Source organism: Gamsiella multidivaricata (genome assembly GCF_025024155.1).
Source record: "Gamsiella multidivaricata strain RSA 2152 chromosome Unknown BC939scaffold_16, whole genome shotgun sequence".
NCBI classification, from domain to species: domain Eukaryota; kingdom Fungi; phylum Mortierellomycota; class Mortierellomycetes; order Mortierellales; family Mortierellaceae; genus Gamsiella; species Gamsiella multidivaricata.
The window spans coordinates 360,678-375,153 of record NW_026251724.1 but is presented as its reverse complement, the minus strand read 5'-3'; the positions used below and the strand labels follow the sequence as shown (position 1 = coordinate 375,153).

At 48.5% G+C, this 14,476-nt stretch overlaps 5 protein-coding genes across 5 annotated transcripts; 4 read left to right on the top strand and 1 right to left on the bottom strand.

The window, feature by feature from the left end:
- Positions 1-111: 111 nt before the first annotated feature.
- Positions 112-2,381, bottom strand: BC939DRAFT_394648 (PCI domain-containing protein; the record flags this gene model as incomplete). The annotated part of the gene is made up of 9 exons (XM_051552171.1): positions 112-408; positions 497-653; positions 763-875; positions 992-1,126; positions 1,231-1,380; positions 1,516-1,620; positions 1,736-1,972; positions 2,099-2,158; positions 2,319-2,381. 9 exons carry the CDS (start codon positions 2,379-2,381, stop codon positions 112-114), a joined length of 1,317 nt encoding a protein of 438 aa, XP_051414678.1.
- Positions 2,382-2,742: 361 nt separating this feature from the next.
- Positions 2,743-6,177, top strand: BC939DRAFT_483525 (uncharacterized protein; the record flags this gene model as incomplete). The annotated part of the gene is made up of 13 exons (XM_051559187.1): positions 2,743-2,908; positions 3,047-3,094; positions 3,196-3,347; positions 3,448-3,556; positions 3,652-3,838; positions 3,936-4,035; positions 4,111-4,335; positions 4,447-4,527; positions 4,625-4,744; positions 4,838-4,987; positions 5,081-5,309; positions 5,402-5,451; positions 5,554-6,177. The coding sequence occupies 13 exons, from the start codon at positions 2,743-2,745 to the stop codon at positions 6,175-6,177; spliced, it is 2,241 nt and encodes a 746-aa protein (XP_051414677.1).
- A 1,009-nt stretch (positions 6,178-7,186) lies between these two features.
- On the top strand, positions 7,187-9,635 carry BC939DRAFT_444447 (coth protein-domain-containing protein). Its single transcript, XM_051554681.1, has 4 exons — positions 7,187-7,472; positions 7,580-8,250; positions 8,341-8,475; positions 8,582-9,635. The coding sequence occupies exons 1-4, from the start codon at positions 7,421-7,423 to the stop codon at positions 9,545-9,547; spliced, it is 1,824 nt and encodes a 607-aa protein (XP_051414676.1). The 5' UTR covers positions 7,187-7,420; the 3' UTR covers positions 9,548-9,635.
- Positions 9,636-10,166: 531 nt separating this feature from the next.
- BC939DRAFT_444445 (coth protein-domain-containing protein) lies at positions 10,167-13,025 on the top strand. Its single transcript, XM_051554680.1, has 4 exons — positions 10,167-10,726; positions 11,005-11,675; positions 11,789-11,923; positions 12,011-13,025. Exons 1-4 carry the CDS (start codon positions 10,330-10,332, stop codon positions 12,938-12,940), a joined length of 2,133 nt encoding a protein of 710 aa, XP_051414675.1. The 5' UTR covers positions 10,167-10,329; the 3' UTR covers positions 12,941-13,025.
- Positions 13,026-13,035: 10 nt separating this feature from the next.
- BC939DRAFT_483524 (ribose 5-phosphate isomerase A-domain-containing protein) lies at positions 13,036-14,021 on the top strand (the record flags this gene model as incomplete). Its single annotated transcript, XM_051559186.1, has 3 exons — positions 13,036-13,361; positions 13,456-13,627; positions 13,716-14,021. The coding sequence occupies 3 exons, from the start codon at positions 13,036-13,038 to the stop codon at positions 14,019-14,021; spliced, it is 804 nt and encodes a 267-aa protein (XP_051414674.1).
- Between the last annotated feature and the right edge of the window lie 455 nt (positions 14,022-14,476).

Below are 14,476 nucleotides of genomic sequence, written 5' to 3'. Positions count from 1 at the left end.
AACTATAAAAAAAGTGGACGCGCCTCTCTTTATTTTGATTGTCTGCGAACATGCGAGTCCGACTGAGCAGCGACCCTATTTACAGAACTGGCCCCCTTCCGTCCAAGCGCTCTAGATGACCTTTGTGATGCTGTGGATGATCTCCTCCTTCGTGATCAAGTGGCACGTCTTTTCAATCAGCCCCAAAAGTGCATTGATGTCCTGCGACCACTCATTCAGCACCTCGTTTGGATGCTTCGACTTCGCAAATGATACGACTCCCGCTGGCCGATCAATCTTGGCATAGATCGTCTTCGAGACCACCAGCTTTGATAGGAATCCCTCGCAGTCCATGTCGGGCAAATCAAGCAGCTGTGTCAGGCGCTTTGTTGTGATACGAGTATAATACTTGGCAATAACCCGGATGTTCTACTCAAGACAAAAGAGAGCTGATTGTTAGCGTACCTTATACTTCACACTAATTGCATTCGTAAGTAAAGGTCGCCAGAATGCATACATGTTCAACCACGCGATTGTGAAGCTCCTTCAGTCTCTTTCTCGAGGCCTCATCACCGCCAGCAAGTGCCGGGTTCTGTCCCAGAATAGGTCCATATATTTGCTCAATCATGGACCAGCGCATCAACTCCGTTGTAATGAAGCACTTCAATAAATCCCTATCATAGAATCCGCAGATACACAGGAAACAGAAGCGTGAGTATAACCAACATGCACCACTCACTTCGCACGTACCCCAAGGTGTCGCTTCGCGGCAGGCAAACATACCTATAGACAGGAGTCTCGACGTCGTCTGCCTCCAGGTACACTCTCTGAATCAGATCCGACTGCTCATTGTCAAAAGGAGCTAGGACTACAAACAGAACTGCATTCTCGACCGCCTAAGAAATGCAACAGATGAATATACAGAAAAGTTGAAATGAGTTGGCATACACCCTTAGATATTGAGATATTGACTAAACGCCTTCACGATTCGGTGTTGGTGTGCCCAATATACCTTCTTGGCCTTCTCTGGGTCTTCCTTAATGCAGGGGGTGTCATAAATTTGTCTGTAGTGTTTGCACGCGCTCAAATACTCGTTTTCGTGCAACGAGTACTCAATCATCAGGTCGTAGTAGCGCAATTTCAAGTCCTAATCGTATTCATAGGTAGAAAGTGCGTTAGCAAATCGGCGTAAAAGCATCAATTCCGCAGGAAATGAGCATGCGTGTCGTGTGCAGCCATTGGTTACCATACCTGGACATCGGTCTCCTTAAAGTATCGAATGTTGATCTTTTTGCTGATGATGTTGGCTCGAATATAGTCCCTCTTCAACAGGCACAGGCGCATCTGCTCCAAAATAAAGTCCGTCTTCTCGCGTCTTTCCATCGATCCAAATGTCTCGACCTAATATTCAACATGTTAACGATAGTATGCTCTGATTAGTGAGGATATGCAATGAAAATGTCTCCTTAGAAAAAGCCGACAGATCTAGAGTATAGGCACGCAATGCTATCTCAGTCCAACACGATCTCGCCGTACTTGAAGGTCCTGCATGATATCGGCAGCGTCAGTCACATTGCCTTCATCCTCCTTGATCTTGGCCAGAATGCGGGTTACGCGGGCACGCTCGACCTCGAGATAGACCTGTTATCCAGTATAAAGCAAGCAAGCAATGAGAAATGGTACAAAGATACATTTTAAAACTGAGCTTCCACTCAAGGAAGCAAGCGTAACAAAGGTTTGATATCTCTGCTGTTACCTTTCCGTCTGTCACAGTTCGCAGGGTATCGATGAGCTCCAGCTTCGTCTTCATGTCGGGAGTCTTGTCAAGGCAATCCATGGATTCCTGGATCATCTTTGTGATGGCCTGCTTCAACTGACCATGCTTCTTGGAGAGAAGCACAATATATTCCTGCATCAACTTCCAATCATTTGCCTCGAAGGTGAGCTGGATGAAACGCTTCAACACGCGTGTGCTCGAGGCGAGATCTGCAGACTAAATTGAGGCACAGATTTTTAGACTTTGTCAGTGGTTTTTCGTCTCAACCATGCCATGCCTGTCGTCGATACAAATTACAGATAATGACCAAGAAGCTCGATAAATCCGCAACCCATGACTTACGGAACGTGTCTGCTTCTCAAGGGACAAAAGCTGCTCCAATGCCTTGGTAAGGTTGCCGCTCTACAATTGCATTCGTGTCGAAAAGTTGATTATCCAAAGAGGAACAAAGTCGAGTAAAATCAGTACTGAGTACAAATACGACCCCTTCGCTCCATCAAATAGAACATTTGCGCACAGGGCAAGTAATTCGCCACAGAGAACTTGACGTAGGCTGTCATACCTTGGCATCAGCATCGATCTCTGGGAACTGGGCATCAACGATGTCCGAGCAGTCCTTTTCCATTTTTTGGATTGGTTCATCCATGGTTCGTAACTTTGGTACTGGTAGTCGTAGGGTGAGTTGTTGTAGTCTTAGTTCGCTCCAAGTTGCGTGGTGCTTTGGATATCGTTCGCTTGTTGTTGCTGTGTGCCGGTCAGAGTGGTTTGAGAATGAATGGGTAAAGAAAAAAGGGACAAACAGACGGTGATGCACTTTCACGGCGCTTGCGCGTTCGACTTGGTGGACCCAAAAACGCGTTCATTCGGTGGGCGATCAACCCATATTCGATGACGATGATCATCACGTGCATTTAATCCAATATCAAGGATCGCTGGGCGGAGCAATGAACTTGTAGAGAAGCGTACCTCTTGGAATCAACTACAGCATGGCAAGGCAAGAGCAACAGGACACGGACATGGGCCTGGACCTGGATGAGGATCATGTCGTGCTGTATCCAATGCAAACGGAGAAGCAGTATGCTCCTACGCCCGACTATTCTGACTACAAGGAATCCTTTGCGTCCACAAGCACGCCGCTCGTTATCGACAATGGTACACTAGAGGGATATTGCAAAGATTGCATTCATCACGATCTGATCACCATCTGATCGCCATGTGGAGAAGGGCTCTGGAAAGTCAAAGAGACAGAGGACTGACTCTATGGACCATTGACTGTCTTTCTCGATATAGGATCGTGGCAATGCAGAGCTGGATGGGCTACCGAGGATCGGCCGAGGCGTAAGTCCTGTTTATTGTTCGGTCGCTCAAAGAACTCCTACAACAACTATACCACCCAGCTAATATGAACTTTCTTTGTTCGCGCTTACAACCAATGACAGTTATCTTTGACAACCAGATTGCAAAGTTTCGGGATAGAAAGGCCAACATATCGAATACCTTTGTCGGAAACGACGTCTACTCGGATGTGCTTGCGAGATCCAATGCTAGGACAGCATTTGATGGCACCGTCATGTGCAACCCTGAGATCATGGTAACGGCCATTTTCGGATGCATCATTATCTGAGGCACTCGCAGTGGAATTACACGACATGTACAAGCCAATTTATATCGATGCGCCCATAACTATGTAGGAAACCGTGCTGGATTACATATTCATCAAGTTGGGCATTGATGCAGAGGAAATTAATCATCCGTTAGTGATGACAGAACCTGTTTGCGTGCCTCTTTACAATCGCAACCGTAAGAACATAATGCGGATCAATGAAAAGCATGGATATGATTGCCTTAAGTTATGACCTTTATTAACCCTCATATTTGCCTTATCACGATGCTAGTTATGTCCGAGCTGCTATTCGAGTCGTATCAAGTCCCTTCAGTAACATACGGAATCGATTCGCTCTTCAGTTTATACGCAAATGACTCCGAAAGATCTAGGGACGGCATTGTCGTATCCGCCGGCCACCATTTTTCGCACATCATTCCAGTATCCGGCGGTAGAGTCCATATGGAGCACGCCAAGAGGTACGACATTTTATCCCAAATACGCGTTTTCAGGAATGGAAATAGCATTGCATTCAGGACTAATATTACTGTGCTTGCTGCGACTGTTGCTGTTCAGGATATCATATGGAGGCGTTCCTGCCAGCGAGTATATGCTCAAACTCATGCAAATGAAGTATCCGACCTTCCCCGTGAAAATGACGACCTTTCAATCTGAGGTAACTTGCAAAGCATGTCCTAGGAAGAAACAACGAGCCTCTACAATTCTAACGTGTATTTTGATGCTCTGTTAGACCCTCTTTATCAACCATACATATGTCGCTCACGACTATCTGGAAGAACTCGCGTCTTATGAAGACCCCGAAGTGTTCAAAACGAAGGACAGAGTGGTCCAGTTCCCATTTGTGGCACCAGTGATCGAGGAAAAGTCCGAGGAGGAGCAGGCTAAACTTGCAGCGAAGAGAAAAGAGCAGGGACGACGATTACAGGAGCAAGCTGCCAAAGCCAGACTCGAAAAGGTAGTGTTTGGAAGTGCAGATGTACGATTGAATGCCTGCTTTTGTCAGATGAGTTGATCTTATTCGCTCAGTGCCATCTTTATCATGTTGTAACTTCACAATATCGTATAGTTGATTCAACGGGAGCAGGATCTGGAGCAGTACATGGCACTCAAGAACTCAAGGACAACACTAAAGAAGGTTGAATGGATGGTATGATTTGGCAGCGCAAAGACAAGAGGCAGGAAGCTCATTATGAACCTTGACCACTGACATTCACCTGCACTTTGTGCTCTTGTACTTTGAATAGGAGCAGCTCAAATCTATGGGACTCAAGGAAGAAGCCGACTTGGACGCCGCTATCAAAACAACGGACGCAGCGATTAAGCGCGCACGCAACAAGGAGCTTGGTATTGAAGAAGAGGAAAAGGTATGCCAGAGATGATTAGCGCTGCATTGTTACCTACTTTAATTTCTGTCATGTCTTTGCTAATTGTTGGCTTTACATATCCCGACTTTCTAGGAACCACCAACGTTTCCGCTTCTGAGTGTTCCGGACGAGGAATTGTCAGAGGCTGATCGTAAAGAGAAAAAGAAGCAGCGTTTGCTCAAGGCGAGTTACGATGCCCGTATGCGAGCCAAGGCAGCCAAAGCCGAGGAGGCAGCTCATCAGGTATTGGCGACACTTCTGTCTTGGGATTGGTCCTTTAGATGAATTCTTCTATCTTGTATGTTAAGGCAACTCCACGATTTTTTTCTTTCTCAGGAAGAGTTGGCTCGATTGGAAGCAGAAAAGCGAGAGAAGGAGCCTCAGAAATGGCTGGCAGAAATGCATGCAAAAAGACAGGAACTGGTGGACAAGATCAAAGCCAAGAAGCAGCTTCGTCAGCAGCTGTCAGATCGCCGGAGTCATGCCTCACAACTTCGTATGAAATCGATCGCTGCCCTCGCAAGCGATAGTCCTCCTCCGAAGCGACGCAGAAAGGGACAGGATGGTAATACCTATGAGTCCTGCTCACGAGCCTGTTTGAGGCAAGCATGTGATATGGAAATTCACCTACCCTTTCGTATATTTTTTGAACGTTAGAGGACACGTTTGGACAAGACGACGAAGACTGGATGGTTTATCGTGAAATTGTAAGGGTTGTTTGCTCAAGCTTTACTTTTTTTTTTTTGCCGATGTGGTAGATTTTATGCATCTCGTACCAACTCTGCTAAATCTTTTTATGTGTATTGTAGAGTCGAGACGACGATTCAGAAGACGAGGAAGAGGCAACGTTGTTGAACGATTACGAGCAACAGCTGCTCAAACACGACCCTAACTTTCACGAGGAACACACCATGAATGCGTACACGCCAAAGAACTCGTTTCTGCACTACTATGCTAACGGCCTTGGGCCTTATGACCCAGCGGTTGGACTCTCGCTCGCTCAGACGTACCAGCTGCATGTCAATGTCGAGCGGATCCGTGTTCCTGAGGCACTCTTCCAGCCAGGAATCATTGGACTTGATCAGACAGGACTCATCGAAACTATACAAGATGTTTTGAAGCGATTCGATGCTCAAGCACGGCAGCGACTTGTCCAGAACGTTCTGGTTACAGGCGGAGTGGCACAGGTGCCCGGACTCATCGACCGACTAAATAACTCGATTCGGTCCATTCTACCATACTCGCCAGATAAGAAGACATATGAAGTCCGGGCGGCACGCGATTGTTTACTGGATGCATGGAAGGGCGCAGCCATGGTTGCCAGAGACTCTAGACGGATGCAAAGGATTGCGGTGACACGACAGGAATATGAAGAGTATGGAGGCTCATACATCAAGGAGCACGAGTTGGGCAATGTACAAGTAACGGCATGAACGAACTCTTGGCTGTTGATGGACCTTGGGCTATTGCGACAATAACGACAGCAACAGTCATGTGCCCAAGGACAGCACTCAAGATTTAAATATAGTGGGCTGGAGAGACTGGAGAATCTGAAATATAGGGAGGGGCTCCTACGCACGAACCAAGAGAACGAAGAGAAAATAAGAAGAATAGAAATCTCGGAAATCTACCATCTCCCAAAATTCTATGGCTCTTGAGGACCAGGGCCATGAGACACAGCCACCACATACGTTTCATTTTTTACGTACAGGCATACACGCACAATGCGCAGGGGGGAGGGGGGTTTGCTTACTTTGTTGTAACAATGGAAATCCTGGAAGTGCAGGACTCATCACTCGTCTAGCATAATGCTAACGAGTATACCAGGCAACCTATAAATACATACTAAACACAGCTACAGCATGTAGAGGGATGGAGCTGGTCGTATGTGTGCTGTCTTTAAAAAAGACTGCCTGCGGGTAGCTTGGGTTATATGATAATTAGGTACATAGCGCCGAAGAGGACAGGGTAGAAACTAGAAAAAGAGGAAATAGATATAGCATTGGATCGTCGTCATTACTTTCGTCATTTATGGGAGAGGATTGACACAAGGCGTAAACCAGTAGGGGAAACTGCCCCTGACTAGACTAATATGGGCCGTTAGTTTTGTGTGTCGGATAAAAACGTTTTATCCGCGGCGTGTCGGTACCCAATAGCACACAAGTCGAGGACGTGTCCGGTCCCAAACGACGGCATTCAGGCACAGAGTTAATAATCATTTTAGGGCTTCTCTGCTGTCTCTCCCTCTGGAAAATGAAATTTTTGGTGCACACGCGATGGATATTCCGCGATGTTCGCGCTAGTCTACGAGCTATGAAACAAGTTAGACAACTCTATTCTTTACCGAGGAAGCGAGGAAAGATAGCCCCATCAACAACTGCAGCTCAATTGTGCCGATCTATCTAGAAAACAGAAGGTTGAAGGTGCGAAGAGGCAGGGTAACGACAAAGGTGTAAGCTATCACTCTCTGTCCGTCTTTCTCTCCTCTTTCTTTCTCTTTCTCTTTCTCTCATCTTCACCCTGCAATACCTCTTTATTCTTCTGTGTCCACATTCACGCTTCAACCGTCTCCACCTTTCCGTACTCTTCCCAAGAGCAGACCCTGCTCATTTATTTCCCTCAGCCTTCAGCAAACTAACATCACAGTAACCCGCTCCTCCCCTCTCGCCGCCTATCATGAAGTACTTGATTGGCCTGGCCTCCATTGCCTCCCTTGCGCTCGCTAACAGTAAGTACATCTCTTACCCCTCCGTCTTAGTTACACAAAAGCGCGCTTCTCACATCCATGACGTGCCTCTCAATATCTCTGCCAACTTCTTTGCATTACACATCTAGTCACCTTCAATGTTATCGGTTACCCTTCATCCACGGGGGGGTCGTTCGGTGTCTCAATTGCTGGCACAGTCCACAAGCTGGCAACGAACGAGAACATTTTCCCGGTCTGGACTGGCGCCATTCCCGGTACTCAGAGCACAGTTGAGTACTCGTATGTCGAACTTAACGGTCAGGGTGCTGCTCTCAAGGCCGAAGCCTTCACACGCAAACTGGCCAACGAGACCTGGACTTCAACCCTGAACGAGTTTTTTGAGCGACCCACCACTCAATGGGAACTTCCTAAGCTTCCCTACACTTACTTGGCCACATACCCGTCCAAGACCAAGGCGTTCAAACAGAAGCAAATTGCCACGATCCATGTTACTGCCCCAGCGGCGTTGATGGAAGAGATGGTCGCGAATCCCGAGAATGACAAGGACTACAAGGTCGACTTCAGGTTTATCAACTCCAAGACCATTCATACTCAGCAGAACATTACGTTCTCGACCTCCGGCAAGTCGGCCAAGGAGTATACGAAGCAGGCATTCATGTTCGGCTTTGACACGTCGATGAATCAGACATTCTTTTCGCGCCCCAACATCAAGCTGCGATCCATGACCCAAGACCCAACCATGATCCGCGAGAAGCTGTATATTGACATGCTAAACTCCGTTGGTGTTCCAACACAACAGGCACGTCCTTCACATCGAGTTCCATGACGCGCTGCTTTATGGTAGTTAGCCAACAATTGAGCTAACATCGATATCAATGTATTCTTCCAGGGTGCATGGGTCCGCCTATTCGTCAACAATGAGCCATATGGTCTTTATCTGATGGTGGAGGATATCAAGAAGTCGTTTGCTAAGCAGACAATCCACGGTGGCTCTTCAACTATTGTCCGTGGATCTATGGTGCAGGTACGCGATGTGGCTTCTGCGCACCGAATATCAATTAGACTCCTTATCTAGAAAGAGGGACTTATCCGCATTCCTTTTTCCTTTTTCCTTTTTCTTTTTCTTTAAGATGAACGCGTGGATCAACAAAGCTGACCTCGTCTACAAAGGACCAACGTCCGCGAGCTACGACAAGGACACCTACAGAAGCAGGAACCTTGGTAACAGCCCTGCGACAGACGAACTCCAGGAGCTCATCACGTTCATGTCTGATCTCCAGGCCTTCGATCCCGTCTCAACTCCTGACCCCGTCGGCTACTGGAATAACACGCGCTTGGATTTGGACGGCTATTTGCGTTGCATGGCGCTTGAGTATCTGATGGGCGGCTTTGATATGTACTGGTACGCCGCATCCAACTATTTTATGTACAGGAACCCGACCCTTGCGCCAAACGGCGGCAAATGGCAATGGATTCCGACAGACATGGATAACACATTCGGAAGCGGTTATCCTTATTCGACTCTGCCCACGTACAAGAACTATGTCGACTTCACAGCCAACGGAGAGCGCCCTCTTGTCCAAAAGTTGATCTTACAAAACACTCAGATTAATGCGCTGTTTGAGCAGATCTTAAAGGAGATTGTCAGCACCGCATTCAAGCCCGAGGCGATGAATGCGCGTGCCGAAGCGTATCACCGTATGCTGTCCTTGGATGCTCAGTGGGACCTTGCGTTGGTCCGTAAGAGCCCTGGCAAGGACAGAAACACGACCTTCGCCGACTTTAACAACAATCTCTATAACGCGACCTCGGACATGCAGTCTGGTGTTCTGGGCTGGGTTCAGGATATGTCGAGTCTTGTCGCGAAGGAGTTGAACTTTGCAATTCCCCAGGGATTGGTGGACCGTGTCCCTCCACCCCCAAAGAAGGGCAACGAGGGCAATCCTGAGGACGAGGAAGACGGATCGGACGAGACCGAGGGTGATAAGGATCCCATCGGCCAGAATCGTAACGCTGGCGAGTCGCTGTTCAGCAAGAAGGGTTTGTTCGTCCAGGGAGTCGCTGCCCTGACGGTTGCTTTCGCGATGGCGGTTTAAGACGTCTACAAGCATTGTTTTACATAGAATGTCGACGGAGCTTTGTCACCACAACTGTGGTTTTCTTATGTTACTTTAGAAATGAAAGAAATGAAAGAAATGAAAGAAATGAAAGAAATGAAAAATACCTTTATGCTATGCTTTGTGCATGCCAAGACGACCCTATTACGAAAGACAGTATCTGTGCTGAGACTGAGTATGCTTCATAGATAGATCGTTAGTTTTCTCTGCAATCGATTTTTTTTTCTCTTGGTCTAAGAATAACTTCTGGCTGTGTAACAATGAGTTTTACCCGCTGTTCCGCTTATATACCCCGATGCTTCCACCCCTGCCGCACGTGGCCAGGGGAGACCGAGACTATTTCAATACATTACTGGTTCCTGGTGCTAAAAGTACATGCCACCGAGCTGTCTTAGCTATCGGTCTTACCGCCCCTGAGACGCAGATGCTGAACCGAGGGAGCAGTGCAAGTCTGCATCAGTGCTCTGGGTCCGGGCTTTCGAGAACTACCTTCCAAATTGTAGCGACAAAGGCTCTCAAAAGTAGAGAGAAGAAGGCAGGTTGCATTTAGACGCGGCCTGGATTGATTCTTTTTCTTCATGTTTTCTAAATTTATGTGGTGGAATGATGCCTATTGATGGACTGGATAATTATCTCCATTCTGCTGATTTGTGTGCTCTATCTGAGTTCCGGATAATGAACATTCTGAGCCCAGGGCCGACCCACTGTCGTGTGGTATTGAGCCGTATCCCCGAGGGTTTCCTAAAGGCGATAAAAAAAGAATGGGAAGCGCCGCGGAAGGGATGTTTGAGTGGAGAACAGTGCCGAGAACGAGGGGTGCAGATGTTGTTGCAGTGAGCGGGTGCCACTTTATTGCCTCTTTTGTACTCATTCGTCCAACCCACCTTTCGGTCCGTCCCTTTTTCACTTTGCATCTCCTGCCCTTCACACCCACGCGTCTAGACCTCACTTCAATCTACTTAAATATCCACCGGGAAGCAAACATTCATCTTTCCTTTCCCACCCTCTTCTTTCCTTCTCAACGGACCTTGGCCCTCTCCACCCCCCTCACTTCACCGACCGCCATCCTCATTTTCTACTCAAGCACCTACGCCATGGTACGCCTCTACGCTGCTTTGGCAGGTCTGGTCGCAATGGCCTCATATGCTCTCGCTGATAGTAAGTCCTCTCCCCACACAGACACTCTTCCCCGCCCTCCCTTTTATATTCATCCGGCCCTATTCCCTTCAAAGCCCGTTTAACTGCAGCGATCTAAATGAACCGCAGCTGCGAGTCTTTTTGGGAGAAACTGCATACCAAATGATGGGGCGGCAGCCACCCTAGTGCCTGCATCTTTATATGTTCTTTCTCAAAGCGGAGCGCAGATATTTCCTTTTGGTTTACCCCTGGATCAATTCATCTGTAACAGATCTGACAAAAACGCGTCTTGTTTCTAGTCACTTTCAACGTGGTCGGTTACCCATCGACCCCTAGCGGCAGCTTCGGTGTCTCCATCAGCGGCGCCATCACCAAGCTCGCCAGTAATGAATCAACATTTCCCGTCTGGTCCGGCTCCGTTCCAGGCACGACATCCTCGGTCGCCTACCAATATGTCGAGCTCAACGCTGCCGGCGCCGCTGTCAAGACCGAGAGCTTCACACGCACCCTGAGCAACACTACCGACACCAAGACCTATAACGAATTCTTTGAACGCCAGACGACCAAATGGACCTTGCCAAATGTGCCTTACGCCTACCTTGCCACCTGGCCATCGTACACCAAGGTCTTTGACGACGACGTAATCGCGACCATCCATCTGACAGCTGACCCAGCCCAGATGGCGGCCCTGAATGCGAATCCAAACCAGGAGTCAGACATCCGCGTCAACTTTCGTTGGATTGACCACCATATGATTTATTCCCAGACCAACATCTCCTTCAAGACATCTGGCAAGTCGTCCAAGGACTTCCAGAAGCAAGCTTATAAGCTGTCGTTCGATACCAACCTCAACCAGACCTTCTTTTCAAGACCCAACATCAAGCTGCGCTCTGAGGTCACAGACCCGACCTTCATGCGTGAAAAGGTTTACATTGATATGCTGAATGCCGTCGGTGTCCCCACACAGCAGGTAAGGGCCAGTAAAACAGTAAGACGAATACGATAACAACAAATAGATGAAGGGACCATTGACATTCATACTGTTCTTCGTCATTGCGTTGCTCCTCTTTCTTCTCCCTGCAGGGCCAGTTCGTCCGTCTCTTTGTCAACAACAACCCCGTGGGGCTCTATCTGATGGTAGACGACATCAAAAAGTCGTTTGCCAAGCAGACTATCCACGGCGGAGATTCTAATGTAGTCCTTGGTTCACTTGTCCAGGTAACGAATGCGAACCAATGCTGCAGCAGCAATGCGCTGGTATAGAATACCCTTGTGCTTACACACCAAGTATATCTCCCCTTTTAGATGAATGCACCAACACTGGACAACCAGGCTGACCTTGTCTACAAGGGCACCACCAACACAAGCTATGATCCTTCGGTCTACGCTGATGTCAACCTTGGCAACAATCCTCCGACTATGCCTCTGGGCCAGCTAATCCAGTTTATGGCCGACTTGGAGGCCTTTGATCCCGTCAACACCGCTGACCCTATCGGCTACTGGAACAATACGCGCTTGGATCTCGATGGGTTCTTGCGCAACATGGCCATGGAGTACCTCGGGGGTGCGTTCGACAATTATTGGATGTCCGGCTCCAACTACTTTATGTACTTCAATCCCACGCTCGGTACGCAAGGCAAATGGCAATGGGTCCCAACTGATTTCGATGGTACCTTTGGCGATGGATACCCGACTTCGACCTTATCCCCCTACCAGACGTTCTATAACTTCCAACCCGACCATCCCTTGGTTTCGAAGCTGATCATCAAGAACAGCGCCATCAACGCGTTGTTCGAGCAGACCCTCAAGGACATTGTGGGCTGGTCTTTCAAGCCCGACGGCCTCTTCCCCCGCATCGCAGTTTACAACCAGATGCTTGCCGATGACTACAAGTGGGATATATCGATCAACCGCACGGGTCCCGGCAAAATCAACGGCTACACGTTTGACGACTTTAACAACAACCTAGACAATATGACGAAGGACATGTCCTACTCGCTCAGGGGTTGGATCCACGACCTGTCGGCGTTGGTGGCCACGCAGCTAAACTTCACAGTCCAGCCCGGTACCGCTGATCGAGTCCCACCTCCTCCCAAACCGACGCACGGTAAGGACGACAATTCGTCCAGTTCGCCCAGCAAGCCTAAGGCCGCAGGCAACGCACCATTGGCGGCCCCTGGTGGGTTCCTCGCCGTGCTGATCATTGCCGCGTCTCTGAGCGCGATGCTGCTCTAAGCGCGCCATAAACCCATCATCAAACCGACCGTTAAAATAGAAAGGAATAAAAATAACAATAATAATAATGATAAACGTTTTTGGACTGATGAAAAATGCTCCTCCGGTCTTCCCACTCGGTGTTGTCGCACCCCTCTTCCTTCCGCCGCACTCTCTCCGCATTCGCACACACTCTGACTCGCAACATGACCTCACTGATCGAGCAAGCTAAGCAGAAGGCCGCCTACCAGGCTGTCGATGAGCACATCCTGCCCTCGCATAAGGTCATCGGTGTCGGATCAGGATCGACCGTCGTTCATGTCGTCGCACGTCTGCTCCAGCGCGATCCTGCACTGAATGAGAAGACGGTCTTTATCCCTACCTCGTTCCAGTCCCGCGGGCTGTTGCTCGATGGAGGACTGAATGTCGGGGACATCGATCAGCAAGTGCCAATGCCGTGTTTACTCTCTCTTGTTTTGCCTCTATTGACTGATCGACTTTGCTGATCAACTGCTTGCGATCGTGTTCAACCTTAGGTATCCAAACGTCGATGTGGCTATTGACGGTGCCGACGAAGTCGACTCGCAATTGAACGCTATCAAGGGCGGGGGAGGCGCTCACCTTCAGGAGAAGGTCGTTGCCGAAGCAGCCAAGAAGTTTATCATTGTTGCTGACTACCGCAAGGACTCCAAGATCCTGGGAGAGCAGGTATGACTCTGCCGCTCCTTTTTTCTGTTTATGTGCCAACGCAGCTCTTTTAAGACATCTCCCTTGTTACCTGTCATTCAAAACATAGTGGTCTCAGGGTGTTCCCATCGAAGTCGTTCCCTTTGCCTGGAAGGCAGTCATGAAGAAGTTGCAAAAATTGGGCTCGAATGACGCCAAGCTCCGGATGGCGGTTGCAAAGGCAGGACCTGTGGTTACGGATAACGGCAATTTCTTGATCGACGCACCCTTTGGTTTGATCAAGGAACCAGCTCAGCTGCTGAAGGATATCAAGCTGATCACCGGCGTGGTTGAAGTTGGTTTGTTCTGTAACATGGCTGAGGTTGCGTACTTTGGATGCCAGGATGGTTCTGTGGCAATCAGGACAAAGAACTGAAGGACTCGAGACGAGGGATCTTGAGGTGAGCCGCGTAGGAGAAGAACACACCTCCTACAGAACTACTGACATACATGCACACACTGCAGTAGGATGGCGTACTCAATAAATATCGATTGCGCTAGAAAAGTTTTTATGACAAGTGCTCAACGCGTATTTGCACGTGGCCATTTCAGGCCATATCATAAAAACATATACTTTTAATCTTGGTTAGGATGAAAGATCCACCTATCGCCATTTCAACTGAAGGTGAATAATGAGGCACTCCGCCCGATGTTATTATAGAATTTGTCCGCAACATCAGAGGAGCTTCCCTCTCATTGGATTTAGCCTATGCATCCATCAGGCCCGTGCAAGCGCCGAGCGTCGAGTGATTGCGATCGCGTGCAATAAATGCCTATACGTCGTATATGTCGAGAGCCGTTCAGGAAGACAGGGAAAGAAAGAACTTGATT